This window comes from Onychomys torridus, unplaced genomic scaffold, assembly GCF_903995425.1.
Source record: "Onychomys torridus unplaced genomic scaffold, mOncTor1.1, whole genome shotgun sequence".
Taxonomy (NCBI): domain Eukaryota; kingdom Metazoa; phylum Chordata; class Mammalia; order Rodentia; family Cricetidae; genus Onychomys; species Onychomys torridus.
In genome coordinates this window covers 19,897-47,692 of record NW_023413151.1, presented here as the reverse complement: position 1 = coordinate 47,692, position 27,796 = coordinate 19,897, and the positions used below count along the sequence as shown (strand labels likewise).

General features: G+C 40.4%; 2 protein-coding genes across 2 annotated transcripts; both read left to right on the top strand.

Moving 5' to 3' along the window:
* The first annotated feature begins 588 nt into the window (after positions 1-588).
* Positions 589-5,203, top strand: LOC118576160 (zinc finger protein 728-like). The gene is given in 4 exon segments (XM_036176520.1): positions 589-598; positions 4,111-4,368; positions 4,371-4,762; positions 4,764-5,203. Coding segments are annotated over 4 exon segments (1,059 nt in total). The 3' UTR covers positions 5,163-5,203.
* A 10,518-nt stretch (positions 5,204-15,721) lies between these two features.
* LOC118576161 (zinc finger protein 58-like) lies at positions 15,722-24,311 on the top strand. The gene is made up of 4 exons (XM_036176521.1): positions 15,722-15,911; positions 17,826-17,952; positions 19,400-19,495; positions 22,297-24,311. The coding sequence occupies exons 2-4, from the start codon at positions 17,829-17,831 to the stop codon at positions 24,069-24,071; spliced, it is 1,995 nt and encodes a 664-aa protein (XP_036032414.1). The 5' UTR covers positions 15,722-15,911; positions 17,826-17,828; the 3' UTR covers positions 24,072-24,311.
* Positions 24,312-27,796: the final 3,485 nt, after the last annotated feature.

Here is a 27,796-nt window from a genome sequence, read left to right as displayed (position 1 = left end):
CTATGTCTGCTCCCCTGCGTCTCTGATCTTTCAGGTTTTTCTCTCCATATTTACTTCCATTTTTTTATTAATAAAGATTCCACTTGATTAACACTTTAATCCCATACAAACAAAAAACGCAGGTACACAAATGTGATATAAAAATTTAAAATTAAAAAATATATCATTTTCACTGTTTTTCTCTTTTTGTGTTTAACAATTTCTGTGTTGTATATGTTTCCTTCACTCTAGTGGGACTCGTAGAAATTCAATGGCATGAGACCTCAAGTACACTTGTTAATTAAAGTGTTTCACTATTCAGTTTTAATGATTTTTTTCTTTTAATGAAACTCAGAATTTCCTTCATGTAGTGTCATGATCCTGTCAGAAAACATTCAAGAACTGATTGTCTGCAATCATTTATTTCATCATCTCTTTCCTTATAAGCATGAACTGGAAGGCACATGTCAATTCCAAGTAAAAGAACCCATAAACTATCTTGTTCCTTCTTTTTCTATAAACAGGTCTTGCTGGGTCTAAGCCACACCTGGTGACATTTTTGGAGCAAAGAGCAGAATCTTCAGATGTGAAGAGACAAGCGCAGGCAGCATGCAGCGAGGTGTGTAGGAATGAGGGGTTTGGGGGAGGAGTTGAGGTCCAAATTTCCACAGAAAGGCAGGCTTTCCCAATACCCTGGGACACGACACTGTGGGAATCATTCTTTAGGTCCCTCCTTCATGTCTTTGTTTTCCAGAGCTCATCTCTGAGAAGTTTATGATGGTTTAAGTCTGTTTTTTATTTCTTTTCTTCTTTATTAAAAATTTCCTATTCATTTTACATGCCAACCACAAATTCCCCTCACCTCCACCCATTCTCCAGCCTTCCCCTCCATACCAACTCCCGTTCCCACCTCCTCCAAGCCAAGGCCTCCTGTGGGGAGTCAGCAGAGCCTGGTACACTCTGTTCAGGCAGGTTCACGCCCCTCCTCCTGGACCAAGGCTGTGTAAAGCATCCTACCATAGGCAGTGGGCTCCCAGCTCTACTCTCTGAAGCTTGGAAATTCCACAACTACTACTCAATCGCTGTGCTTCTATTTAAAGTGACTTCCAAGGTTTTTCTTTTTGTTGATTCTTTTTTGTAGTATAAGACTCAGAGAAAGAGAACTCAGTGCTGGTCAGACTGAGAGTTATTTATTAGCAGAGGTTAAGAGTAGATTTGCCAGAAAGATCTCAGTACCAAAGTGAGCGTGATTGGGTTTATTAAGCCAAACCAACAATTCCATTACAGAGAGGCAGGAGGGGCAGAAGGTTCAACAGTTCTGTTGATTGTAACAATTTGGAGATGGGGAGCAGTTTAATAAAACTCTGACAATCTGAGTCCCTTCGGACATTTTATTCCTCACTGATCTTAGGGAAGAGTCAAAGCATTAATAGTGTAGAAGGGGATTTATTAGGCCATTAGAAGCTGTTTTTTTTTTTTGTTTTTTTGTTTGTTTGTTTGTTTTTTTAACCACCAGTAGGTTCAGCAGGGCCTGACCATCAGACCTAGGAAGAGGAGGACAGGATGAGCTATAGGGCCTTGCACTGTTGATTCAGGGATGCCCATGAAACTAGTTCTGGGTACAGTGATTGTGTGCCTCTCTTTCATGCCCGCTAGTAGATGTGGGCCTATCACTGTGTTGTAAGGCTGCATGCTTTTTCGAAGTTTCTTTGTCATTTTTTCAAGTTAATATATTTTTGGTATATTAGGTCTAACTGTTATTTGGACATATTTCCAGTCACAACTTGTTAGAGAAATTAGAAACTTTTATGTATAAATCTGATGTTCCCAGATACATCAGAGCTATCTAGTTTTGTTTCAGATCCAGTCAGGATAGCCACTGTCACTAGCCCTATAGCAAGCATTATGGCTAACATTACTATGAGTCCAACAGGATGAAGAGATCTTGTGGTCCCTTCTTCTCCAGGTCCTCTGTTGATTCTCAGACTTCCTCCAACTGTATATTTTCATTTACACCCAGATTTGTAATGGGAGCATGGCTTAGGAGTGTAGGTGGTTTTTTGTCAGGACCATGATCAGCTCTGTCCACTAGCCATCCCAATAACAACTCAGGGACTTAGTATTAATTATAAATGCTCAGCTGATTGCTTAGGCTTATTATTACCTAGCTCTTACATTTGAAATTAACTCATATGTCTTATTTATACTCTGCCATGTGGTGGTACCTTTTCTTCATATGGCATATTTCTTTCTTTCTTCTCTCCATCCTGGTGATTCCTCTGACTCTCCTCTTCCACTTCCCATCATTCTCTCTGCCCTGAAAATCCTGCCAAGCCATGGGCCAATCAGCTTTGTATTAACAATGAGAGTTTTATTAACATCTTCACAGTGTGCAGAAGGATTATTCCACAACATTTTCCCCATTTCTGTCTAATTAAAGGGGATTTTAATTTTAATATAGTAAAACTATGTATAACACTAACGGTTGTCAAGTAAGCATTACAGTTACAATATCCAGTCCATTTGTATCTGGCAAATTTAGAGAAAATATTTTATTATCTGCCTTATCTTTGTGAGTCAAAAAAGTTTTATATCTAATTTACCTTTCTTCATAACTAAGGAAAATTTTAAGTCTAATCATTTAGTTTTTAACTTGATCAAAGACTCTAGAAGGGTGAAATGTTTCCTAATGACAGGGACATCTGGCTGCCTGGACAGTCACTCAAAGATTTTCTGCAATGTTGGGGCATTTATTTTTGGCCTACAGGCCTAGAATATCTGACAGATAGTTGAGAAACAGGGAGTTTTGAAGGACTGTGCTACCTTGTCTTGGCAAAGGTTGGCAGTCGCTTTCTTTATGTCCTGCTGGTCCAGTTTGGACAGTATACTGTCAGCAATTGAGGCAAGGGCAATTCATTTGTCCAAATGGCTAGCTTTTTCCATAAAGAAAGTAAACTCCATATGGAATTTCCTCAATGCCCATCATCTTCTGTGAAGTAAATTGGTGCTGTCAGGAACAGACATGTTTTTCTATCTAGAAAACCTTGTTATTCAGACATCTTTTTTTTTTTTTTCTGGGTTCTTTTTTATTTTATTTTATAATTTAATTTAAATTTACATATCAGCCATGGATTCCCCTGTCCTCCTCCCTTCCCCCCCCTTCCTTCCAGTCCACCCTCCATTCCCATCTCCTCCAGGGAGAAGACTCCCCTGGGGATTCATCTCAACCTGGTAGATTCAGTCGAGGCAGGTACCGTCCCCTCCTCCAAGGATGAGCAAAGTGTCCCCACATTTGCCCCAGGTTCCAAAAAGCCAGCTCATACACTAAGGACAGGTCCCGGTCCCACTGGTGCCTCCCAAACAGTTCAAGCTATTCACCTGACCCACTTATCCAGAGGGCCTGATCCAGTTGGGGGCTCCTCAACTATTGGTTCATAGTTCATGTGTTTCCATTCATTTGGCTATTTGTCCCTGTGCTTTGCCCAATCCTGGTCTCCACAATTCTCACTTATACAATTCCTCCTCTTTCTCGCCAATTCGACTCCCGGAGCTCCACCTGGGGCCTGGCCGAGGATCTCTGCATCCACTTCCCTCAGCCATTGGATGAGATTTCTAGCATGACAGTTAGGGTGTTTGGCCATCCTACCACCAGAGTAGGTCAGTTCGGGCTTCCTCTTGACCATTGCCAGTAGTCTATTGTGGAGATATCTTTGTGGATTTCTGTGGAGGATAAAAATGTTATATTTCAACGAAGGCTCTAATTCACACAGTCACAATTAACTTTCTCTTTTTTCGCGGCTTGGTTACTTTATAATTTTAGGGTTGTCTGGCCATATAACATCTCTATTGTTTAATGGGTTTATTTCTCTTAGTAAAATGCCCTTACAACTTCCTTAGCTATTAAACTTTGAATAATATGCTATTATGCCTAGGTTCTTTTTGGTCATGCCCTTATTCTAGGAGAAGTATAGATTATTTCTACCTACAATGTTTTCCCATTTATTCTTAGTGTCTATAGGTTTTGAAATGCTTCAATATGTATGAGTAAATGTTTCCTTTTAAAAAGATAAGCATTGTAAGTATGAGGAATATTTCCTAGCCTTTGTTCATATCTCAACTTTTGCTCAACAGGAACAGAACCCAATGATTATACCATTTACAACAAGGCCATTGACTGTAACTCACTAATTATGCAAAGCCAGAGAATTCATACAAGGGAGAAACCCTACAAGTGTGAAGAATGTGGGAAGGGCCTAAGTTCTCATAAAGCACTTTCCATACATAAGAGACTTCATACTGGAGAAAAGTCTTATATGTGTAGAGAATGTCATAAAACCTTCAATACTCGCTCATCACTTTTTATACACCAGAAAAATCATACTGATGAGAAAACTACAAGTGTGGAGAATGTGGCAGATTATTTTATTATCCTTCAATGCTGAAGCAACATCAAAGAGTTCATTCTGGAGAGAAACCCTACAAGTGTGAAGAATGTGGCAAAGCTTTTTGTGATCCTTCATTCCTGAAGCATCATCAAAAAATTCATTCTGAAGAGAATCCATGCAAGTGTAAAGAGTGTGGCAAAAGGTTTTCCCATTATGCAACCCTTCAGAGACATCGTAGAATTCATAATGGAAAGAGATCATACAAGTGTAATGAATGTCACAAAACCTTTCTTTATCACTCAGGACTTAAGGACCACAAGGTATTTCATACAGGAGAGAAACCATACAAGTGTGAAAAGTGTGGCAAATGTGTTTGCTCAGCTTCATCCCTTAGACGACAATCAAATTATTCACTATGAAGTCAACCCTTACAAGTGTGAAGAGTGTGGCAGACGTTTTTACTCATATTTATCACTTAGAGGACATCAAATTATCCATTCTGAAGTAAATCCTTATACGTGTGTGCAGTGTGGCAAACGATATTCCTGTTCTAGGAATCTTCAGGAACATCAAACACTTCATACTGGAGAGAAACCCTACAAGTGTGAAGAATGTGGTAAAGCCTTTCGTTATCACTCAGGCTTTAGGAGACACAAGACAGTTCATACTGGAGAGAAACCCTTCAAGTGTGAAGAATGTCACAAAGCCTTTTATTATGTCTCAAGCCTTAGGAGACACAAGAGGGTTCATACTGGGGAGAAACACTTCAAGTGTGAAGAATATCACAAAGCCTTTTAGTATCTCTCAGGCCTTAAGAAACATGAGAGAGTTCATACTGAAGAGAACCCTAAAAGTGTGAAGATTGTGAAAGATGGTTTTTTTTCATCTTTATCCCTTAGACAACATAAAAAAGAAAAGGAAATTCATTCTGAAGACGATCCCTAAAAGTGTGAGGAATGTGACAAAACTTTGTTAATCTTTATACCCTTTCTCAACACATGATATAGTTCATATGAGAGAGAAATCCTACCAATGTCTTAAAAAGTTTACTTCTTCAACTCTTAAAATATATCAAATGGTTCATTCTGACTACAAACTCCATGAGTGTGTGAAGTGTGGTAAAATATTTACTAACAATTCTCATCTTATTCAACTCAAAGGATTCCATAATAGAGAATATTAATTATTTTGAATGTTAACATGAACACCTAACTTCCAATAGCAAAAATGCTAAGAACGTCATCAGAGAACAGTAGAGACTTCTCTTGGCTGTAACCTCCAACAGTTTGTTCAAGCAATGTGTTTGAAACTTGCCTTGATTCATGAGTCTCTTTCTTCTGTAACTATAAATGTTCCATAAAAACTTTACCATGCATGTCCATTGGGTGCCTGGAGTCTGAGATCTAGGCTGTGGCATTATTGTTTATTTTCCCAGTGGAGTCATCCAAGCTCCTGTAATATCTCCCCTTGGTGTGTAAGAATCTCTGTCTCTCTGAGCTAGTAGGTTTTCACAAGTATTTGGCTCCTGATTCCTTATTGGTAAAATAAAAGCATAATGACTTATTTAAAACTACACGAAGTCTCTTCCAGTCTAAGGCCTCAGCAGCAAGGCAGCAGCTGCAGCTGAAGAAATAAAGTCATCAGCTGAGGCAGAGATAATCTCAGGTGCACATGCTGTGCCTTAGATAAAAAACTACAGTGCCTGTAGAGCAATAATGGCAGGAAAGTTGTGAGAAGAACCAATTATTTTCTGATTGGATTTAATGCTTATTCCACAAACAGTAACCGATGTGATATTAATTTGGTGATATATTTTTGCCTGGCTAGGGGGTAAGCCCTAGGGAAAATTTAATGCTGTTATTCTAGTAAGTGGATAATAACTAAATGAACTCTAGTTCTCATCTTTATTTCAGAGAGTCATGATCCCACATTCTCATATTTACCCCTGCAGTGGTATTGTATTCCCCGAAATATTGTGCACGCTAATAAACTTATCTGGTGTCAGAGAAGAGGAAGGCCACAATATTAAACATAGAGGTTAGGCAGTGGTAGCACACTTTAATCCCAGCAGAGCCAGGTGGATCTCTGTGAATTCAAGGTCACTTTGGATACCACCAGGCGTGGTGACTCACGCCTTTAATCCCAGGGAGTGACCGCAGAAAGGCAAAGATATATAGGGCATGAAGACCAGAAACTAGCAGCATTTGGCTGGTTAAGCTTTTAGGCGTTTAGCAGCAATTCAGCTGAGATTCATTTGGATGAGGACTCAGAGGCTTCCAGCCTGAGGAAACTGGATCAGCTGAGGAATTGGCGAGGTGAGGTAGCTGTGGCTTGTTCTGCTTCTCTGATCTTCCAGCATTCACCCCAATACCTGGCCCCAGGGTTGATTTTATTAATAAGACCATTTAAGATTCCTGCTACATTAAATGCCATATGCGCATTAGGGAAAACAAAAGAATAACCCTCTAGATTACATGACAAAGAGAGTCTATGCTTCCAGCTTTAATTTCCATCATCGATAATAAGAAAGAAAGGCTGCTGTGTGGGAAGGTTCTGTCTTTTAAAATTGTGTAAGGTGTAGTCAGCAATACACCTTGAACAAAAGTCAGGTTTGTTATGTGTATGTGAATCAATGTTTTCTTCCTGCTTGACGTCTCTGTAGACCTAGTTATTAATTTCCTCAGAACACAGAGGGATATTTCCTTATGAATGGAAATGACCTTAATGGATATACATTTGTTCTACAAGAGAATGATTTCTTAGAGCTACAGTCTGTGGGGAAAGTTTCTCTAGGGAATAAGGCTCATGTAAGAAATATAACAAAGACATAATCTCAGGAGTAAATACTTTAGCAGAGACAAGCACAGGAGTTAATAATATAGCAAAGGCTCACACACTTAGGAGTAGATAGTACAGCAGAGACAGACACAGCCAGAAGTAAATAGTACAGCAGAAACATGTGCTCTCAGTAGCTAATAGTAAAGCAGAGACACCATCCTCAGGAGTAAATACTGTAGTCAAAGCATACTCTCAGAATTAAATAGTTTGGCAGGGACTCATAATCTCAGCTAGTATTTCTCATTTCTCTCTTTAATTTTAAATCCTATTATTTTGAAAGTAAAAAATTTCATATGTGAAAATTAACAATACCTGAAAACTACAGTGTTGTGGAATGTTATTTTGAGTAGGCAAAGATGTGTTACATCTGGTTATGGTGTGGACTATTACTTTAACTGTGTAAAGGTGTGTTACTTGTTTCTGCTTCCTTGTTAACCATGTAAAGATGTGTTGCATTTGTTTCACCTTGCCTGCCTAAGGCACTTGATTGGTCTAATAAAAAGCCGAATGGCCAATTCCTAGGTAGGAGAGGGATAGGTGAGACTCATAGGCAGAGAGTATAAACAGGAACAGAAATCTAAGATGGAGGAAAAGGAGAAGAGAACAAAGCAGAGGGGAACACCCCAGGACCAGAAGCCAGGCAGCTTCCAGAGCCATGGAGACCTCGGAAAAGCAAGATATACAGAAAAGTGGGTAAAGAGCTACGAGGCAAAATGTACATGAAGAAAAACAAGTTAAGTTATATGAGCTAGCCAGAAACAAGCCTGAGCTAAGGCTGAGCATTCATAACTAATAAGTCTCCATGTTATGATATGGGAGCCGGTTGATGGCTCGAGAAAGCCTGTTACACTACAGAGATCATGAACTTCTGTGCAGTTAGAATGGACACTCAGAGCAAACTCTGAGGCATTCACATTGGATTTGACAGTATCTGCACTGAATATATTTCATGCAGTTATACACCATGAAAACTAAAATCCACGACAGAGTTGGAACCTGAAAATCAGTTCTTATGTCCTCTTTCACAACCCGTGGTCATGACCTGCTTTAAATCTTCTTCATCCCTATATTTAACTTTTATTCTCTTTTCTACTCTATATAGTATATGCACATACCCATTTCTTCACATATATACATATATTACTGTCTGTACTAACCATATGAAAGAGAACAAGCAGTGTATTTCTTCATATGACTGGGTGATCTCAACTTACATACATTACATGTCCATTCATTTTTCTGTAAATTTTGATTATACGTTTATAGTTCAATAATGGCCTCTCTCTGTGTGTATTATAAACATATTTACATTGACCTATTTATGCTTTTTTATTAAATATTTTTATTCATTTCAAAAAGCACAGATCGCCCTCTTATCCCTCCTCCCCCACCCTCCCATCCCATCCTCCAAAATGATAAAGCCTTTACCAACTTATCTTCTATTAATATGTTCATGGACATGTACATTGATTAATGCTCTTTACAATTGAGCATTTACAAGCAATAAACATGAAGTACAAATATCTCTGTAATGAGGTGTGAGGTTCCCTGATCATTGCCCAGGACTGAAACAGTGGGGACATGCAGGGATGGGGCACTGGGTCCAGTGGTGTGAAGTCATAATGGGTGTGGGGTGCTGACTTGTGAGGTTCCAGTTGTCACGGCAGCACCCATAGTCTATGCTGTGGTGGTCTCAGAGGCTAGTTTGGATCTGTGGATCTAACCACAGACTGCCCTGCACCTGGAGTTTAGTAACTGCCTCCAGCAGGCTCATAGGGTCCAAAAGGTGACCAAAGGTTCAACTCCATGTGGTCACCTGGCTGCCTAGTGAGCAGCCATTTCAACCTGCACTGATTTCTGAGGTCACTGTAAGGAAATCTTAGCTGCAGAATGCTCTCCAGTGGCTTTGATGGTGAGCACCCTTTTAAATGTTTGTACCCTGTACAATCTTGCTTCCAGAGTAAACCTGAGGCCTCATGTATTATGGCTGATCTACATACTCCAAGCTGAGATAAATGACTCAGTGTGTGATTTGCATTTATATAATCACCTTTTATATCAGGAGATAAACAATAGTAAAGTCGGTTGGACTTAGGCAGCCTGTTAGCTGTTTTTAATCACACAATGTCTTCTTTGGCTGTTTGTTGATCTCCTTTTTCCTGTCTCAGCATCAGGGGCACTGACTCAGGACTGGAGAGTTAGAGGACCCTTAGCGATGTACATGTTTGGGGCTGATGTGGGGACACCAAATATTGCCTTTAACAGCATATGTTCATATATTAGTAATATTAGTAATGTGTAACACAGATCTTAAAGGGTCTTATTAATAAAAAAAAAAAAAAAGAGCCAGATATTGGGACAAAAGCTGAAAGATCAGAGGAACAGAATAAGCCAGGCACGTTCTTACTTCTACTAAATCCTCAGCCTCAAGAAAGTGAGTTCCTGTTTCCTCACACCCTATATACCTTTCCAAGACATCACTTCCTGGGATAGTGTGATGTGTGCTTCCCAACAAAGGCGTGAGATCTCAAGTATGGGATTAAAGCTGTGTGCCAACACTGTCTGGCTCTGTATCCATTGTGGCCTTGAACTCACAGAGATCCAGACAGACCTCTGCCTCCCAAGTGATAGGATGGACTGTGTTTGACACTACTGTCTGGCCTTAATTTCTAATCTAGTGGCTGGTCCTGTCCACTGATCCCCAGATAAGTTTTATTGGGGTATATAATATATCACCACATCAATACTCCAAAAGCAGTTGTTTCTATGTATTTGAAAAGTAGAAATATAAACAAGAGTAGGCAGGTGTGTTGAGATAGAAATCAAGGCAGATCACAGTCATACAGCAAAGAAATTTCAAGGACAGAGGGAATATCTAATCACAGTTAGAGGAAGCAGGCTTGGAGACTTATTATAAAGAGCTACACCTGGGACCCAGAATAGCTTTTCTACTTTGAGAACCACACAGCTAAGGGGCCATGCAGCACAGAAAAAGTGGTCCTACACCTTAGTGCCACTGTGAGGTGGGGGTCTGGCCTCCCTGGCTGCTTAGGCCACTGGATGATTAGGGTTTCAGAAGGGTAAAGAGGTGCAGAGTGAATCCTCTACTTCCCACATGGTACCTCCTGCTCAGGAACTCCATGCATCACCCAGAGGCAGTCATGTCTGCCTCCATCACCTCAGGATGTGGGGGACAACAAAGCCGCACAGATTCTAGGCTGTGCACTGGATTCCTTTAAGGTAACTGGAAACTCAATAATGGTTCATCAAAGCCATGGGACCTCATGAGGACAAGTATCTGAGATAACTAATTATACCCCTGGAACTGTTCAGTATTAGCTGTTATCAAGATAACATGATGGATAGTGACTTTCATGAGAGTATCAAATGTGCTGAAAGAGAAAGGTGATTAGGTATTGGACTGGATAAACATTTAAAAGTTTGTCAGTTTGGGGCCCATTTCAGATTGAGAGATTAGTGTAAGAGAAGTATTGTAGAATAATCTTTTGTACATTGTGAAGATGTGTCTTTGCCAAGGCACCTTCTGATTGGTTTATTAACAGCTGAATGGCCAATAGCCTGGACTTCTGGACAGAGAGTCCTGAGAAGAAGAAAGGCAGAGTCCCCAGGAAGATTCCAAGGAGGCAAGACATGCAGGAGGAGAGGTAAACACTACAAGTCACTAGGCAACGTGTAGATGGAGAGAAATAGATTAATTAATGTTATAAGAGGTAAGAGACAAGCCTCAGCTATAGGCTGAGCTATCCTAATTAATAATGTTTCTATGTTGGTTTTTGTGAGGTGGTGGCCGAAAAGGAAAATCCATGTACAGAGAAGAGTCAGCACATTCTGAGGGAACATGACAACTGAAAGAGTCATGGAATGCCACTCTGAGTACCCTGGAGTTAGAACAAGTTAAAGAACACATGGATTTCTCCCACCACCCCTTAGTTACATTACAAACTAAAGATCCGCTGGGTCTCTACATTTTTGATAGACTGGTCCCTAACATATGGCTAAAGAAATAATTTCTCCTTAAACAAATCAGACACTAACATGATGTTCTAAGGCTATGACCCAATTTGTAACCTCATGTATAACAATGTGATATATGCAAATATTAAAACAGGATTTCCACAAGAAAAGACTGATACTGCAGAAAATGAGAAACTATAGTGAGGCTACTAAACAGTGTATTTCTCAATAATAGGACAAACCATTTATAAAATGCACAGAGGAATTAAGACTGCAAACAAGATGACAAAGGACAGGCACAGGCTGATATGAAAATGTGCTTGTCCACAAACTTAATAGATGGTTTATGAACACGATAGTTCTTGTAAATGTGAAAGAAGGGTAGAGGACTGAGAAGTGGTTAAACAAACACAAAGGGAATCAGGACAAGTTGGGTGTTAGTCATTGAAGTATCACCTCATGTCCAGATTGGTCTATGGGGACTCTCCAGATTCCTATCCATCATGTTCAGGTAACATCCATGTTCCAAGATAAGGTATGGTAAAAAAGATAAGTACGTCTCTAACCACTCACAGACATCTATCTCTGATGAAGTCACCTTGCTTTACCTGGCTTCAAACTCAGTCATTCCAATGGCATGACAGTCCATTGATGAGATCGCAAATGACATAGGAGACAAACTTCTGCAAAAGTCTGTTGGGGAAATTTAGTAGTAGATTGTTGAGGAAAGAAGATACTCTCTAAATGTGTATATATCCAAACTTTGGAAGTTTACCATAACAGTATAAGCAGTGCTGAATAGAAGCGTTCATTGTTCTCTCCATTGGGACTGTGTGATATTGGTGAAATTATTAAGGCCACTCCACGTAGTTAAAAGGGAGGTTTATTTTGTGGGGTAACTTACAAATGAAGGGGTATGTTGCAGGGTCTGGCAAAGGTGTAGGGCAGTCCGGCAGTGTTCTCTGGAGAACTCTGCTCGGTCTACCTCCAGCGTCCAGCGTCCCGGAACCAAGAGAGCGACCTCCTCCTCATCCTCAGTCTTCTGCTCCCTCCTCTGCCCTGGCTTGTGGGCGTGATCATTACTGAAGCCTCAATGGGGGTTGGAACTTCCAGGCCAATGCTGGGATGGCTATCCACTAAATCTCCCCCTTTTGTCTAAATAAGAAAGTTCTAACCTAATACAAGATTATACACAAAGAGATGGTTATCAAATATTGTCCAGGAGTTATGAGGTATAATGACTTAGATAAGTTGGAATTACAGTAAGTGCAAACAATATCAAGCAAAAAACACATAGTAAACTCCAGGGAAGTCTAGAGCATGGGTAGGTGGCATGTTACAAAGATCATTCCAAAAGGTGTCCTATCCTAAAGAACCTGAGTCTAATACATAATATATTCTATCTAAGATATTATATATGTATATATACTAAGTTGTAACTATAACTGCTAATCTCCAACCTCATCAAAGACCTGAGAAGGAATATAATAATACCTGAGAAATGGGAGAAGGACGCAAGCAACTTTCGGGAGTCTTGCAAGAGTAGACAGAGACAGCTAGCACCCTGCACAGTCACCTAATGTTTCTCAGTATCATTGGTGCATTCAAATTGGCTACAGGCATAGAGTATCTGACAGACCATTTTCAGAAGCAGGTATTCTGAAAGACCATCTTACCCTGTCTTGGCAAAGTATGGTGGTCGCTTTCATTGTGTCCCGCTTGTCCAGAAAGGACAGCATTTGTACTGTCAGCAGTTGAGGCAAGGGCAGTTCTTTGCCCAGTAGGCCATTTTGTGCCAAGAAGACAAACTTCCAAATGGAAATGTCTTAGAAGCCCAACATTCTCTCAGGATCAAATTGGTGCTGCCAGGAGCAATTGTTTCTCACGTCAACAGAATTCAAAATTATTTAAATGCCATATTCTCTAGGTCCATAAGCGTTTGAAGATTACCTGTCCATCTGACCTATGTATTTATAAATCTGGATAACCTAACCAATGCTGGGATGGCTATCCACTACAGTGTATGCATTGTGGCCAGTACCAATATCCTCTGAAGGGAATCATTACATCCTGGGGAGGCATCATTATATCCTAGGAAGGAAGCATGTGATAGGCCTCTGGGATTTCTGAACGTAGACAAGATTCACATTAAGGACCTGCTGGAGGCAATATAAACAGTAAGGATTGCAAAGGAGGGGACCGATCTTCAGTGGAGCTGCCTGAAAGTCATACACTGAGATGTAGCTACGCAGCTAATCTGAGGTCAGATTTTTAGTATTGCTGATGCACTGTATATGAGTTTTCCCTGTTTCTGTTCTAATCCCTCGATCATTCTTCTGTTGGCAACTAGAATAAACTCACTAATTCTTGAATATAGGCACTACAATGGAATCTTTGCTGAGTCAGTCATTAGAGTCTGATGTGAGATGAGTACACGTTCTTTCTCTTCTCCATTAGAAAACCACAGAACCTAGTGTCTTTTTAAGTGAGACAGTATATTAATGATTCATGGCTCAGCATAGTATCAGATGGGCAGGCATGGTCCTTGAGCAATATCAGAGGCCTTACATATTTATCCACAATAGGAGGAAGATAAAGATAACTGGAATGGCTCACCATCTTCTATATAAAAAGCCCAGCCCCAATGACACAGCACTGATGACAAGGCCACACATTCTAATCTTACCCAACTGTTCCTACCAACTGGTGCCCAAGCCTTCCACTGTGTGAGCCCACAGGTGCCATTCTCATTCTAAGAGCACAGCGACTATAAATTGATAGACTACATGAACTCTGCTGTAATTGTCAGAGAGATTAAGGTCAATATTGGCAATCCTGGTACATTGAGCCAACAATAAATATGCTCTAAGCAAAGACCCAAGCCATGGAAACCTCTGTCTTGTGGAAGTGAAATTTCATTTGAATGTTGAGAGACCACTGTAGATGTTCATGTCAAAACTACACTTCTAGGAACCTTTTTCTAGTGCCATTACCCAGAGACAAAGGAAACATTGCTATGGGCTGTGGCCATATCCTAAGACTGAAGCAGAACTTGATGGCACTGTCCACGTTGTACTGCTTTTGTAGACACTGAGGTGCAACATGTAGGTCAACATGCAGCTTTGCAGCAGAGTTAAAGAGAACTGATACACAATGTAACATGGAGATGATAGCTAAGTTGTATTGGAAACCCATCCTATACTCATGACAGAAACTTATCAAAGTCTAGACAAAGACTATCTGTTCTTCAGAGCACAGAGATAGAAAGTTTGAGTTGACACAATTCCTTGGAGTCCACATAACTTCAATCAGGATCCTCAGATGCCATGTACATAATGTAGCAAGATGTGGGATTTCCCACTGCATTTCTGTCTCATTTATTCATATCTTTCCTTGCCTGATGATGATTCCTTCCATCTGGAATGTCAAGTGACCACTGTCCCAAGGCATGTTGAGCCATAATCTTGTAAGCATTGTGGGATAAGCAATTGTTTGAATTACAAAGTCAATTGACTTTGGACTTTGACTGTCTTCTGATAATTAGAGTCTAAAAGGACATACAGAAAATACTTGCCTCTCAAAGTAAAAGGTAAAAGTGAAACTTTCAGATGCTGCCAGGGTAGAGGTTATGGTGTATAGTAGGGTACTTGATTGTCAAATTCCAATAAGATTATTTGATATGTTTGTATTTTAGAAATACTAAGTTTTGTGTCCTCATTTTGAAAAACTGAAGTAAAATCAATGAAGAAGCCATGAATTTCAAAATACTGTCACTTAAGAATCCTTTCAGCATCAAAGAAGAGGAAATTGAACACAACAGATGAAAACTCTGCAGAGGGAATTCCAGGAATGGATAAAGAGTGAGGTGTCATTACACACCAGGACCTGTGTCTCTCCACTTTGGAGAGGAGCAGGTGGTAAACATGAGCTCACAGCACACCTGGAACCAAATACACACCTTTTAGGTAACTTGACACTTAAGAAAGATTCAGCAAGCCTTTTGTTTTGACTTTCCCTTATTTACTTAGATACAAGCTCTCTTTAAATTTCCCAGTGTAGACTTTTACCTCTGGTCCATTTGTCAAGGAAACCACAGAGCAGTTAGGAGCATGGTTTCACAGATGGCGGCTGGTTTCAAAATCATCTTTAAAAGGTACTTCTCATTCCCACATTAGTGTATTGCTTCATTAGCTTAAAGTAAAACAGAGTCAATGTGAGTTTTAAACGCTGTAGTCAGATTCAAATCACAAAATAGGGGCCAGAAAATTTACAGGGCTAATATTTCTGTCAAAGGCTGGACTCACACTCATACTTCTCATGTTGTAGATCTGGAGGTGAACCCCAGGCTCATGCCCCAGCATTGTCCTGCTGACTCAGCTTCTTCCTCCAATACTCTGCTGCAGGGGACCAGACTGGAATCCACAACAGAAGAAAACTCCATGCCTGGGCTCCAAGAATTCTTTCGCATAGACTTCTGGGAAATGTAGTCTGTGGCACTGTGACATCACGGTGAGCCATCCAGGAAATTCCCTTCTGGCCTTCAGTCCACGTGTGTTCAACTTTCTCAAAGTTGGGCGAGAGTCCTGCCTGCTGCACATTCCTCTTGAGTCTCTGACGTGGAGGGAGGTCCAGGGTGCAGCGCAGCTTGAGGCACTGTGCGGGGTGCAGGGATCGGACTTGGAGGGAGCAGACCTGGTTTTGGAGAGAGAGCGCGCGGAAGAGGCTACTTTGGAGGTGCTGGGCTGAACTGGCTGGGTCATCTGAGGTTTCAAGTCAGTGCTTGCAGAGGGCTTTAGAAACTGCTCCCTGAATGATTTCCTTAGGACGCCGCTTGCCAACCGAGTCTGCCTCGTGCTTCTGGGACAGGAGAGCTGCTTGGTAGCGCGGAGTAGATGATAGTGATGCTCAGGATTGCAAACTAATGATGGTCAGCTGACTGCCTGCTCCTGAGGTGGAGCTGGGAGCTCAGTGAGCAGCTCTGGTGGGGAAGCATGCTTCTCTAGCTGAACCATCTCACATGGACGCTGTCATATTTCTCAGTGTCTGTAGAGCAAACGGAGTCTGGTCCTTCCTGAACTCTGTAGCCGCCTAATGTAAGGGTCATGATTTTGATCTCTGCCAATCAGAGAATTTAGCGAGAATAATTTCGAGGTGAAACAAAGTTCACAGGTGGGAAAACCAGGAGCCAGTTGACAGATCTGCCAGAATCCTCTGCAATAGAAAAGTTTTGACTAGGGATGAGAGATACATACACTTCCCCACCCCACCCCCACACACACAGAGGTACCGTCTTGCAGAAAGAATGGGAACTGGAGAAGCTGACTCCAAGCTTCACCTTAAAGACTGGGTTTTCTTAACTTTGAAAGATTTTCCATCCCTTCTTTTGGGTGAACCACAGTGGTTGTGTCAACACATCTTCATCTTGTCTTGAAATGTTGAGCTAGTCCATAAGCAGGATGTCTAGGAACAGATGAAAAACTCTCATAGCCTTGGGTTCCAGTGCCAGGCTTTGATGTCAGGTCAGCAGGGTGAGGAAGAACTCACAGACTGTGTGTATTCATGTGATTTAAAGTAAACAGACCTGTGATAGAGAAGAAACTCCAGTCTACTCTATTGCATATCCCTGTCATCTCTGCATTTGTGAAGGGGAGACAGTACCCTCTGGTCCTCCCCTGCTTCATAGCAAATTCAAGGCCAGAGTCTGTGTCAGAAAACATTTAAACATACATCATGGTCATGAGATATACCTTCTATAGTTCAATTCATGTTTCTTATACTGAACACCATGACAAATCCATGCAATAAACTCATTGCTGACTTAAGAACTATTTGTGGTTAACTTCTGTTGACAGATTTCACATGTAATTTAATGGTTTTTCACTAACATACATTTTTGTTGAAGACATTAACTTTTGAAGAGTAGGTAATTGTTTGCATTTACTCTGTGAGGAAGAATTCTCAATCCCTTGCTTAAATAGTCCTGTTTGTACTGATTGTTCATTCTTTTTGGATATTAATCTTTGTTTGTCATTGTAATGACCTGATGCTGATTTCTTCTGGTTTCACTGATCTCTTCCAGTTTGCTCCTTTCATGTCTAATCTGAGACTCCATTATTTCTTCATTTCCATTCTGCAGTTCTTGACTGATGTGGCTGCTGTGGTTACATTCCTGGGTCTTTTTCTGCAGCTGCAGCTGCAGCTGGGATGCCTTCCCCTGACCTTACACCAGAGGTTCCACTGTGTGTATTTTAAGCACTATGTCCTTTGATTTTATCAGGACATAGTCTGCTTTGAATGGAAGGTCACTACTGTTAGGAACCCGATCAGGAATCCAGTCCTCCCTTTGCATCTGGCTTGGACTTTCCACCAATCTTCAGTTTTGTCTGATTCTATGAAAAGGTGTCTCTGAGGAATACTGACAGGAGATGCAGGAGTTCTTAATGTAACTGCTCTGTCCATTCTGTTCTTCGAGGCTTGACTCTAGGACCAGCCTCTATTCTCTTTATATTATATATATATATATATATATATATATATATATATATATATATATATTTACATTAACATATTATTGCTGTTAATATCTTAATATTGTTAATGGTTTTAATTAAACTAAAGTGCAGTATCATTCATTGATCTTTATTTCAGGAAATGCTGTCCTTCTGGGATGTGGCCATTGAGTTCTCTTCAGAAGAGAGGGAATACCTGGAGCCTGCTCAGTGGAATTTGTACAGGGATGTGATGTTGGAGAATTACAGCAACCTTGTATTCCTTGGTGAGGCTCTCATCCATAGTGAATTCTTATTTCACCATCAACATGTAGCTTCCTCACTTTGTATGGTGTCTCATGGGAGTATTTCAACAGCCAATTTCATATCCTTTGTTTTCAGAAAATAAGGGAGATTGCTGTAATAAAAATCATTTCAGGACTGGTGAGATGGCTCAGTTTTTAAGAACATTGACTGATCTTCTAGAGGATCGGGGTTCATTCCCCAGCACTTATATGGCAGCTTACAACTGTCTGTAATTCCAAAGTCTGACACACTCATGTTCTGTAATATTTTCATTGTGGTCTGACAAATAAAGCTTGCTTGGAGTCAGAGGGTGATGCTAGCCAATAACTCTTTGCAGAGCTTCAGAGGCTTGTAGACAGATTGACTGGAAGTGGTAAGTCAGGGCTGAGACAGGATCTGAGCCCTTTAGAATCAAGGAACTGAAGATGTAGGAAGTCACTGTGTCTGCACCCTGTGTTCTGATCTTACAGGATTTTTACCCGAATATCTGACTCCAATTTTTTATTTGTAAAGATTAATTTGATTAACACTTCATCCTCACCTGTAGACAAATTTCTAAACAGTCTAATTAAATAGGAAACACAGAGCCAAATACAGAGGTAATAGCCAAAGACATCAGAGAAATGGGCATGACGAGCTTTAGCTTACCACCAGCAGTAGCTTCCCCAGAAAGTTTCTTCCTGCCTGACTTGTGGTTTTACTGCCTTTCTGTTCTGCCTTCTCATTGGCTCTAAGCCCAGCCACATGACTTCCTCTTCACTGCCTGGTCTATACAGACCTCCAGGTCTCTATGATTGGTACCTGGGATAAAGGCTTGTATTACCATGCTTGGCTGTGTCCTTGACCACACAGAGACTCTGCCTGCCTTGTGATCAGAATAAGGGTGTGTGCTACCACCTCCAGACTTCTGATTAATGGCTATTTGACCTCTGATCTGCAGGCACCTTTATTTGTTAACATACAAATAAAATACCACATTTCATCACAAATAAAATATCACCACACTCACCCACACATACATGCAAGTAAATCGCCATTGCATATGTAAAATTAAAATAACATATTAAAGAAGAATCATTTCACTTTTTCTCTTTTTGTGTTTAACATTTCTGTGTTCAATGTATGTTTCCTTCACTCCAGTGGGACTCTTAGAAATTCAATGGCATGAGACCTCAAGTACATTTGTTAAAGTGTTTCACAATTCAGTTTTAATGTGTTTTTCTTCCCTTTAAATGAAATTCAGAATCTAGATATTGTGAATTCCTTCATGTAGTGTATTAATCTTGTAAGAAAACATTCAAGGAACTGATTGTCTGCAATCATTTATTTCATTATCTCTTTCCTTATAAGTCATGAACTGGAAGGCTCATGTCACTCCCAAGTAAAAGAACACATAAACAATCTTGTTCCTTCTTTTTCTACAAACAGGTCTTGTTGTGTCTAAGCCACACCTGGTGACATTTATGGAGCAAAGACAAGAATCTTCAGATGTGAACAGACAAGCAGCAGCCAACGTGCAGCCAGGTGTGTAGGAATGAGGAGTTTGAGGGCAGAGTTGAGGTCCAAATATCCCACAGAAAGGCAGCTTTCCCATGTGCCTTGAAACATGATTCTGTGGGAATCATTCTTTGAGTCTCTTCTTTATCTTGGTTGTCGAAGCTCATCTCTCAGTGGTTTCAGATGGTTTAACTCTCTAAAGCTTTGCATTTCCCCAACTACCACTCACTAGCTGTGCTCCTATTGACAGTGACTTCCAAGGATTTTCTTTTTGTTGATTCTCCATTGTAGTGTAAGATCAGGGAATGAGAACTCAGTGGTCAGAATGAGAGTCATTTAGTTTTTAAATTTGAGAGCAGACTCTTGCCAAAAAGATCTCATATCAAAGTGAGCATGCCGTTCTGAGTTAGGACTTTTTTGGCTGAAGTGTTTTCTTTGACTGATGGATCTATTACCTCTTTCATATCCTTCATGCCTGATACCCTGTCTTCTGACTCATGTATTCATTTGCTTTTACTTGTATCTGTAGTTCCTGCTCATTTACTCAGATTTTCATTTCCAGCATTCCCTTTCTTTGTGTCTTCTTCATTGCTTTGGTTCCAATTTTCAGATCTTAAACAGTTTCCTCCACCTGTTTGTGTAGACAAAATTCTAAACAGTCTTATTAAATAAGAAACGCAGAGCCAAATACAGAGTTAAAAGAGATCAGAGCACTAGAGAAGAGCCAAGACCACCATATCTTACCACTTGCTGCCATCCTTCCCCTTTAATCCTAGCATTCTGGTGGCAGAGATCCCTCTGGATCCCTGCGAGTTCAGAGCCACACTGGAAACATCGAGGCAGTGATAGCAGGAAGAAGAAAGGTATATAAGGTGTGAAAACCAGGAACTAGAGCCTTGTTAAGATTTTAGGCTTTTGAGCAGCATTTCAGCCGAGATTCATTCTGGATAAGGACTCAGAGACTTCCAGTCTGAGGAAACAAGATCATTTGAAGAATTGGTGAGGTGAGGTGGCTGTGGCTTGTTCTGCTTCTCTAATCTTCCAGGATTCACCCCAATACCTGGCTCCAGGTTTGTTTTTTATTAATAAGACCTTTTAAGATTTGTGCTATATTGTTTGATTGCTTTTCCTTGGTTTTCTTGGCGGTTCTCTAAGGGGTTTATTGATTTATTCTAAATTTTTGTCTTTTCTTCAATTTGTTTAAGGGAATTTTTCATTTCCCCTTTAAAGGCCTCTATCATCTTCACAAAGTTATTTTTAAGGTTCTTGTCTTCTGCTGCTATGTTGTGATGTTCAGGTCTTGGTGCTGCACAACCACTAGGGTCTGGTGGTGCCATATGGCTCTTTATGTTGTGTTCTTGCACTGGTGTCTACCAATCTCTTCTTTCAGTTGGTGCAAGAGGTGTCTATGTCTGAAGGAACTGCTCTTGATCCAATCTGTGCTGGCCATGTCTGTGTCTCAGGGGCCCACTCATGATGCAATCTGCACTCTTGGTGCAATCAAGCTGGTAGATTCTGTCTCAGGGAGCTGCTGAGGTCACAGGGAGATGGGTGGTTTTGGGGTAGGGAGTTGTTCTTGTAGATTGCAGGGTCCCCTGGGTGATATTGATAGGAAGATCTGCCCACTTGATTCTTCCCTAGTATTTTGCAATGGGTGGGGGTGAGTCAAGGATTGTGCCTTGGGGCTTAGGTCCTAGAGTTAGGACTTTGTGGCTAGGAGAAGAGTCACTCACCTCTTGATCCAATAAGAGCTGGTGGATTGTGCATCTTAGGGAGCCACTTAGGTCAAAGGGAGATGGGTGGATTTGGGTAGGAAGTGGTGATGTAGACTGCAGAGACTAATTGGGGTTGTTTGTCGAGAGGCCTGTCCACAGGAGTTTTCCCTACTGGCCTGCAACTTGGACAGCAATGAGGGGGAGGGGAGGCATGAGTTGTACCCAGGGCCTAGGTCCTAGAGAGAGGACTCTCTGGCTGGGAGAAGAGTCAGTCATTCACCTCTTGGTACAATCAGAACTGGAGAATTGTGTGTCTCAGGTTGCCCCTGAGGTCACAGGGGAATGGGTTAGTTTGGGGGAGGGAGTGGGTCTTATAGATTGCAGGGTCATTTAGGGGGTATTGGTGGGGAGATCTGCCTGCCAGAGTCTTCCCTATTGGACTACAACTGGGGCAGCAATGGGTGGGGGTGGTAGGGCATGGGTTCTGCCTCTGGGCCTAGGTCGTAGAGATAGGACTATGATGGGAGCAGAGTCACTCACCTCTTGGTCCAACCAGAGCTGGAGGATTCTGTTTTATATATTCTTCTCAACAAAATAAAACATAAAATGCTGTCCTAAATTTTTGAGCAATAAATTTAATTTTCGTGTAGACCATCTACTTCTCGTGCAGCTTGTCTTTTCTGCCTTCCAAATTAGAACTCTGTGTGGAGGACAAAAATGTTCTTTTTAGATGATGGCTCAAATTCATACAGTCCCAACTAACTTTCTCTTCTCTCGGATTGAGTACTTGATTTATAATTTCTGGGGTTTATTGTTTAAAGTGTTTACTTCTGTGGTAAAATGCCCTTATAGCATTGTTAGTTATTAAACTTTGAATACTATGCCATTATGTCTAGTCTCATTTTGGTCATGCCATTATTCTAGTAGAAGTACAGATTATTTCTACCTACAATATTTGATCATTTATGCGTAGTGCCTATAGGTTTTGAAATGTACTGTAGTTTCTCACTGATGCTTCAATATGTATGAGTAAATGTTTCCTTTGAAAAAGATAGCATTTTCATATGAAAAATGTTTTCAAGCTTTGTTCATATCTCAACTTTTGCTCAACAGGAACAACATTCAATGATTATAATGATTACAGCAAGGGTATTGACTGTAACTCATTGCTTATTCAACGCCAGAGAATTCATACAAGGGAGAAACCCTACCAGTGTAAAGAATGTGGTAAGGGCCTTAGTTCTTATAAAACACTTTCCATACACCAGAGACTTCATACTGGAGAAAAGTCTTACAGATGTAAAGAATGTCATAAGGCCTTCAATACTCGCTCATCACTTTTTATACACCAGAAAAATCATACTGATGAAAAAACCCACAAGTGTGAAGAATGTGGCAAATCATTTTACTATCCTTCAATGCTGAAGCAACATCAAAGAATTCATTCTGGAGAGAAACCCCACAAGTGTGAAAAATGTGGCAAAGCTTTTTATGATCCTTCATTCCTGAAGCATCATCAAAAAATTCATTCTGGAGAGAAACCATGCAAGTGTGAAGAATGTGGCAAGGCTTTTCATTATCCTTCAGTGCTGAAGCAACATCAAAGAATTCATTCTGGAAAGAAACCCTACAAGTGTGAAGAACGTGGCAAGGCTTTTTATTATCCTTCAGTTCTGAAGCAACATCAAAGATATCATTATGGAAAGAGACCCTACAAGTGTGAAGAATGTGACAAATCCTTTTACACTCCTTCAGTGCTGAATCAACATCAAAAAATTCATTCTGGAGAGAAACCATGCAAGTGTGAAGAGTGTGGCAGGTTTTTTTCTTCATTTTCATACCTTAGACAACATCAAAGAATTCATTGCAAAGACAATCCCTACAAGTGTGAGGAGTGTGGCAAAATGTTTTCCCATTCTGCAATCCTTCAGAGACATCATAAAATTCATGGAGAGAGACCATACAAGTGTGAAGAATGTCACAAAACCTTTCTTTATCACTCAGCACTTAAGAAACACAAGGTAGTTCATACAGGACAGAAACTATACCTGTGTGAAGAGTGTGGCAAATGTTTTTCCTCAGCTTCATACCTTAGACAACATCAAACTAATCACTATGAAGACAATCCTTACAAGTGTGAAGAGTGTGGCAAATGTTTTTCCTCAGCTTCATGCCTTAAACGACATCAAATAATTCACTGTGAAGACAACCCTTACAAGTGTGAAGAGTGTGGTAGATGTTTTTCCTCGGCTTCATGCCTTAGAGTACATCAAATAATCCATTCTGAAGACAATCCTTATACATGTGTACAATGTGGCAAACGATATTCTTGTTCTAGGGATCTTCAGGAACATCAAACACTTCATACTGGAGAAAAATTATACAAGTGTCAAGAATGTGGTAAAGCCTTTCATTATCACTCAGCTCTTAGGAGGCACAAGGCAATTCATAATATAGAGAAACCCTTCAAGTGTGAAGAATGTCACAAAGCCTTTCGTTGTCTATTATATCTTAGGAAACACAAGAGTGTTCATACTGGAGAGAAACCATACAAGTGTGAAGAATGTCACAAAGCCTTTCCTTATCTCTCATCCCTTGGGAAACACAAGAGAATTCATAGTGAAGAGAAATCCTACAAGTGTGAAGAATGTCACAAAGCCTTTCCTTATCTCTCATCCCTTGGGAAACACAAGAGAATTCATAGTGAAGAGAAATCCTACAAGTGTGGAGAATGTCACAAAGTCTTTCCTTACCCCTCATCCCTTAGGAAACACAAGACAGTTCATACTGGAGAGAAACCTTACAAGTGTGAAGAATGTCACAAAGGCTTTCATTATCTCTCATCCCTTAGGAGACACAGGATAGTTCATACTGGAGAGAACTCCTAAAACGGTGAAGAGTGTGACAAATGGTTCTCTTCACCTTCATCCCTTAGACAACATAAAAAAGAAAAGGAAATTCATTCTGAAGACAATCCCTAAAATTGTGGAGAATGTGACAAAAACGTTGTAAATCTTTGTGTCTTTACTCAACACATGGTATAGTTCATAGGGGAGAGAAATCCATTGAGAAATGCCTCAAAATGTTTATTTTTTCAGCCGTTAAAATACATCAAATGATTCATTCTGAATACAAACTCCATGAGTATGTGAAGTGTGGTAAAATAATTGGTAACACTTCAGAATTTACCACTTCTAATGAATCCATAGTGGAGAATATTAGTTAATTATTTTGGATTGTCAACAAGAACACCTAACTTCCAAGAGCACAAGTGCTAAGAATATCATCAGAAAACAGAGATTTCTCTTTGCTGTAACATCCAACAGTTTGTTCTAGCACTGTGTTTGAAACATGCCTTGATTAATGAGTCTCTTCTCTAACTACAAATGTTCCCTGAAACCTTTACCAAGTCCTGAAATTGTCCACTGGGTACCTAGAATCTAATATCTGGGCTTTGGCATAGTTACTGCTGTTTTTCCCAGTGGAGTCATCCAAGCCCCTGTAATATCTCCCTTTGGTGTGTAAGAATCTCTCTGAGCTAGTAGGTTTTCATACAGTATCTGGCTCCTGAATCCTTATTGGTAAAATAAAAGCATAATGACTTAGTTAAAACTACAGGAAAGGCTCTTCCAGTCTAAGTCCTCAGCATCAAGGCAGAAGATGCAGCTGGAGAGGTGATGTCATCAGCTGAGGAAGAGATAGTCTCAAGTGCAGCTGCTGTGCCCCAGATAAAAAACCACAGTGCCCATAGAGCAATAATGACAGACAAGTTATGAGAGTAACCAATCATTTTCTGATTGGATTTAATGCTTATTCCACAAATTGTAACTGATGTGACATTAATTTGGTAATATACTTTTGTTTGGCTAGATGATATTTGGAGAATTGAATACTGTTATTCTAATAAGTGGATAATAATTAAATGAGCCCAAGTTCCTAACTTTATGCCACAGAATCAGGAACCCAAGTTCTCACATTTACCCCACAGAGTCAGGAACCCAGGTTTTTATCTTTATCCCACAGAGTCAGAAACCTCTCAATCCCCAACAAAATATATTAGTTGTGTTGTAGATAGAGAATAATACACAGATGCACATTGGTCGAAGTATAGAGAATATTAGCCTGTGGAGGGCCCTGATCTAGAAGTGATACCTGTGTCACACATTGTAAACGAGGTCCTTACACACATCTAAAGCCAAAAGTCAGAGATTCCTGGGGGAGAAGAGGTAGAATGAATGTCAGAGGCAGAAACAGTAGATGTCTGCACTGAGACAATAAAAATGTTGAATCATTTTTAGAACACTGAAACATTGCTAGAAATGTCAGTAACATTTCATACTTGAATGTGGTTGATATTATGTGCACGCCAGTAAGCTTATTTGGGGGTCAAAAAAACAGAACAGCCACCAGATTAGACATAGAAGCCAGAAAATGGTGGCACACATGCCTTGAATCCTATCACTTGTGGGGCAGAGATCCGTCTGGATCTCTGTGAGTTCACGGACACACTGGAAACAGCCAGGCATGGCGACACACACCTCTAATCCCAGACAGTGGTGGCAGGAAGCAGAAAGGTATGTAAGACATGAGGACCAGGATCTAGAAGCTTTTATGCTTTTGAGCAGGAGTTTGCCTGAGATCCATTTGGGTGAGGACTCAGAAGCCTGCTGTCTGAGGAAACAAGATCAGCTGAGGAGTTGGCAAGGTGGAGTTGGCTGTGGCTTGTTCTGTCTCTCTGGTCTTTCAGAATTTATCCTAATATTTGGCTTCATGTTTTTATTAATATGACCGTTTAGCAATCAGTCTACACTTGAACATACTGTGACTATTGCTGCCTGTACAACACTTACACAGGCTATGCCCCAGCATACAATAAGCATGGTTGCATGAGGGCCTCACAATGTCTCACAATGTGAAGGAGCTCTTTGGCAATTGATGGCTCCTGAGGGAGACAGTCATTCTTAGAGTCTTCCAGGTTCTAGTCAACTGTCCTACAGCCTACACATGCAGGGAGCACTAAGTGGAATGAAGTAATAACAAAGAAAAAGCCCACCAAGTTGGGAGAGTAAAGTGTTTTTAAGGGTAAGAAGCAACAGGTTAAGGAATGTGGGGATTAAATAAAACATTTAACATACATGCATTAAATTCTCCCAAAAAAGTATCATTTTAATCCTTGTTTGCTTTAGAATATCCAAACAATGATTAGAGCACATGAATCTGGCTGTCATAAAATTTACAGAATGTCAGCATCCTACTGGGAAGGCATCATGAGAAATCAAGCGAGTGGACTCCCAGCAGAGATCAGATGCTGAAGTCTAAGGAGCCTACCTGTGTGACCTAAGGGAAACAGACAGGGATGGCGTTGCAGAGATAAGATGCAGCTAGACTCACTTGTATCTTCCACTTGGCTTTGCCATGAGAACAACAGAGGGATGTTGAACAGTATTCGCTCCGCTTTCCCTGACCCCCCTCCTACATCCATAGTGATCACAGCTGTTGTTCCTGGTTATCCATCATTAAGCAAGTTAAGGAAGGAGTGTAACAGTGCAATGATCTTGGATAGAAAGTTACAACACAGCACATCACAAACCTTCTATCATTGAGTTTTGTTTAAACCGTTTATTAACATGGAAATGCCATATGCACATTAGGGAAAACATAGAGAAATGAGTTAGCCTCTAGATTGCATGGCAAAGGGTCTGAGCGGCCAGCTTGAATTTCCATCATAGATAATAAAGAAAGGCTGCTGTGTGGGAAGTTTCTGTTTTTATAAATGTCTAAGATGTGGTCAGCAATACACCTTGAACAAAGGTCAGGTTTGTTATATGAGTCAATGTTTTCTTCCTGCTTGGATTCTCTGTAGACCTAGTGTTTAATTTCCTCAGAACACAGAGGGAAATTTCCTTATGAATGGAAATGACCTTAATGGATATACATTTGTTCTACTAGAGAATGGTTTTTTTAACACTGCACTTCAGCTACCAGCTCATGTGAGAAATATAACAGAGACACACTCTCAGGAGTAAACATTTCAGCAGAGACTCACAAGTTCAGGAGTAAATAATATAGCAAAGGCTCACAATGTCAGTAATAGGTAGTATTGTATAGTAGAGACAGAAACACTCAGGAGTAAATAGTACAGCAGAAACATACAGTCTCGGGAGTTAATAATATAGCAGAGACACCACCCTCTGGAGTAAATAATATAGCAGAAACCTATAATCTCAGGACTAAGTACAACAGAGACTCAGAAAGTAAGCTGGCATTTCTCATTTCTCTCTTTCATTTTAAACTCTATTATTTTAAAAGTAAAAAAAATTCATATATGAAAATTCACAATACCTGAAAACTACAGTGTTGTTGAATGTTATCATTATTTTTGTCTTTTTCTGGAGCTGAGGGCCAAACCCAGGGCCTCTGATGTAAATCCCCAATCCATGGAATATTATCTTCACTAGGCAAAGATGTGTTACATCTGCTTATGGTGTGGACTATTACTTTAACTGAGGAAATGTGTGTTACATTTGTTTCTGCTTCCTTTTTAACAATGTAAATATGTGTTCATTTGTGTCACCTTGCCTGCCTAAGGCACCTGATTGGTCTAATAAAAAGC

What these genes read in the sequence shown, in the direction of transcription:
- LOC118576161 (XM_036176521.1), top strand. Translation starts at nt 17,829, where the DNA reads ATGCTGTCCTTCTGGGATGTGGCCATTGAGTTCTCTTCAGAAGAGAGG. An exon ending in CAGCAACCTTGTATTCCTTG is followed by an intron (nt 17,953 to 19,399) that starts GTGAGGCTCTCA and finishes TTCTACAAACAG; the next exon opens with GTCTTGTTGTGTCTAAGCCA. An exon ending in AGCAGCCAACGTGCAGCCAG is followed by an intron (nt 19,496 to 22,296) that starts GTGTGTAGGAAT and finishes TTTGCTCAACAG; the next exon opens with GAACAACATTCAATGATTAT.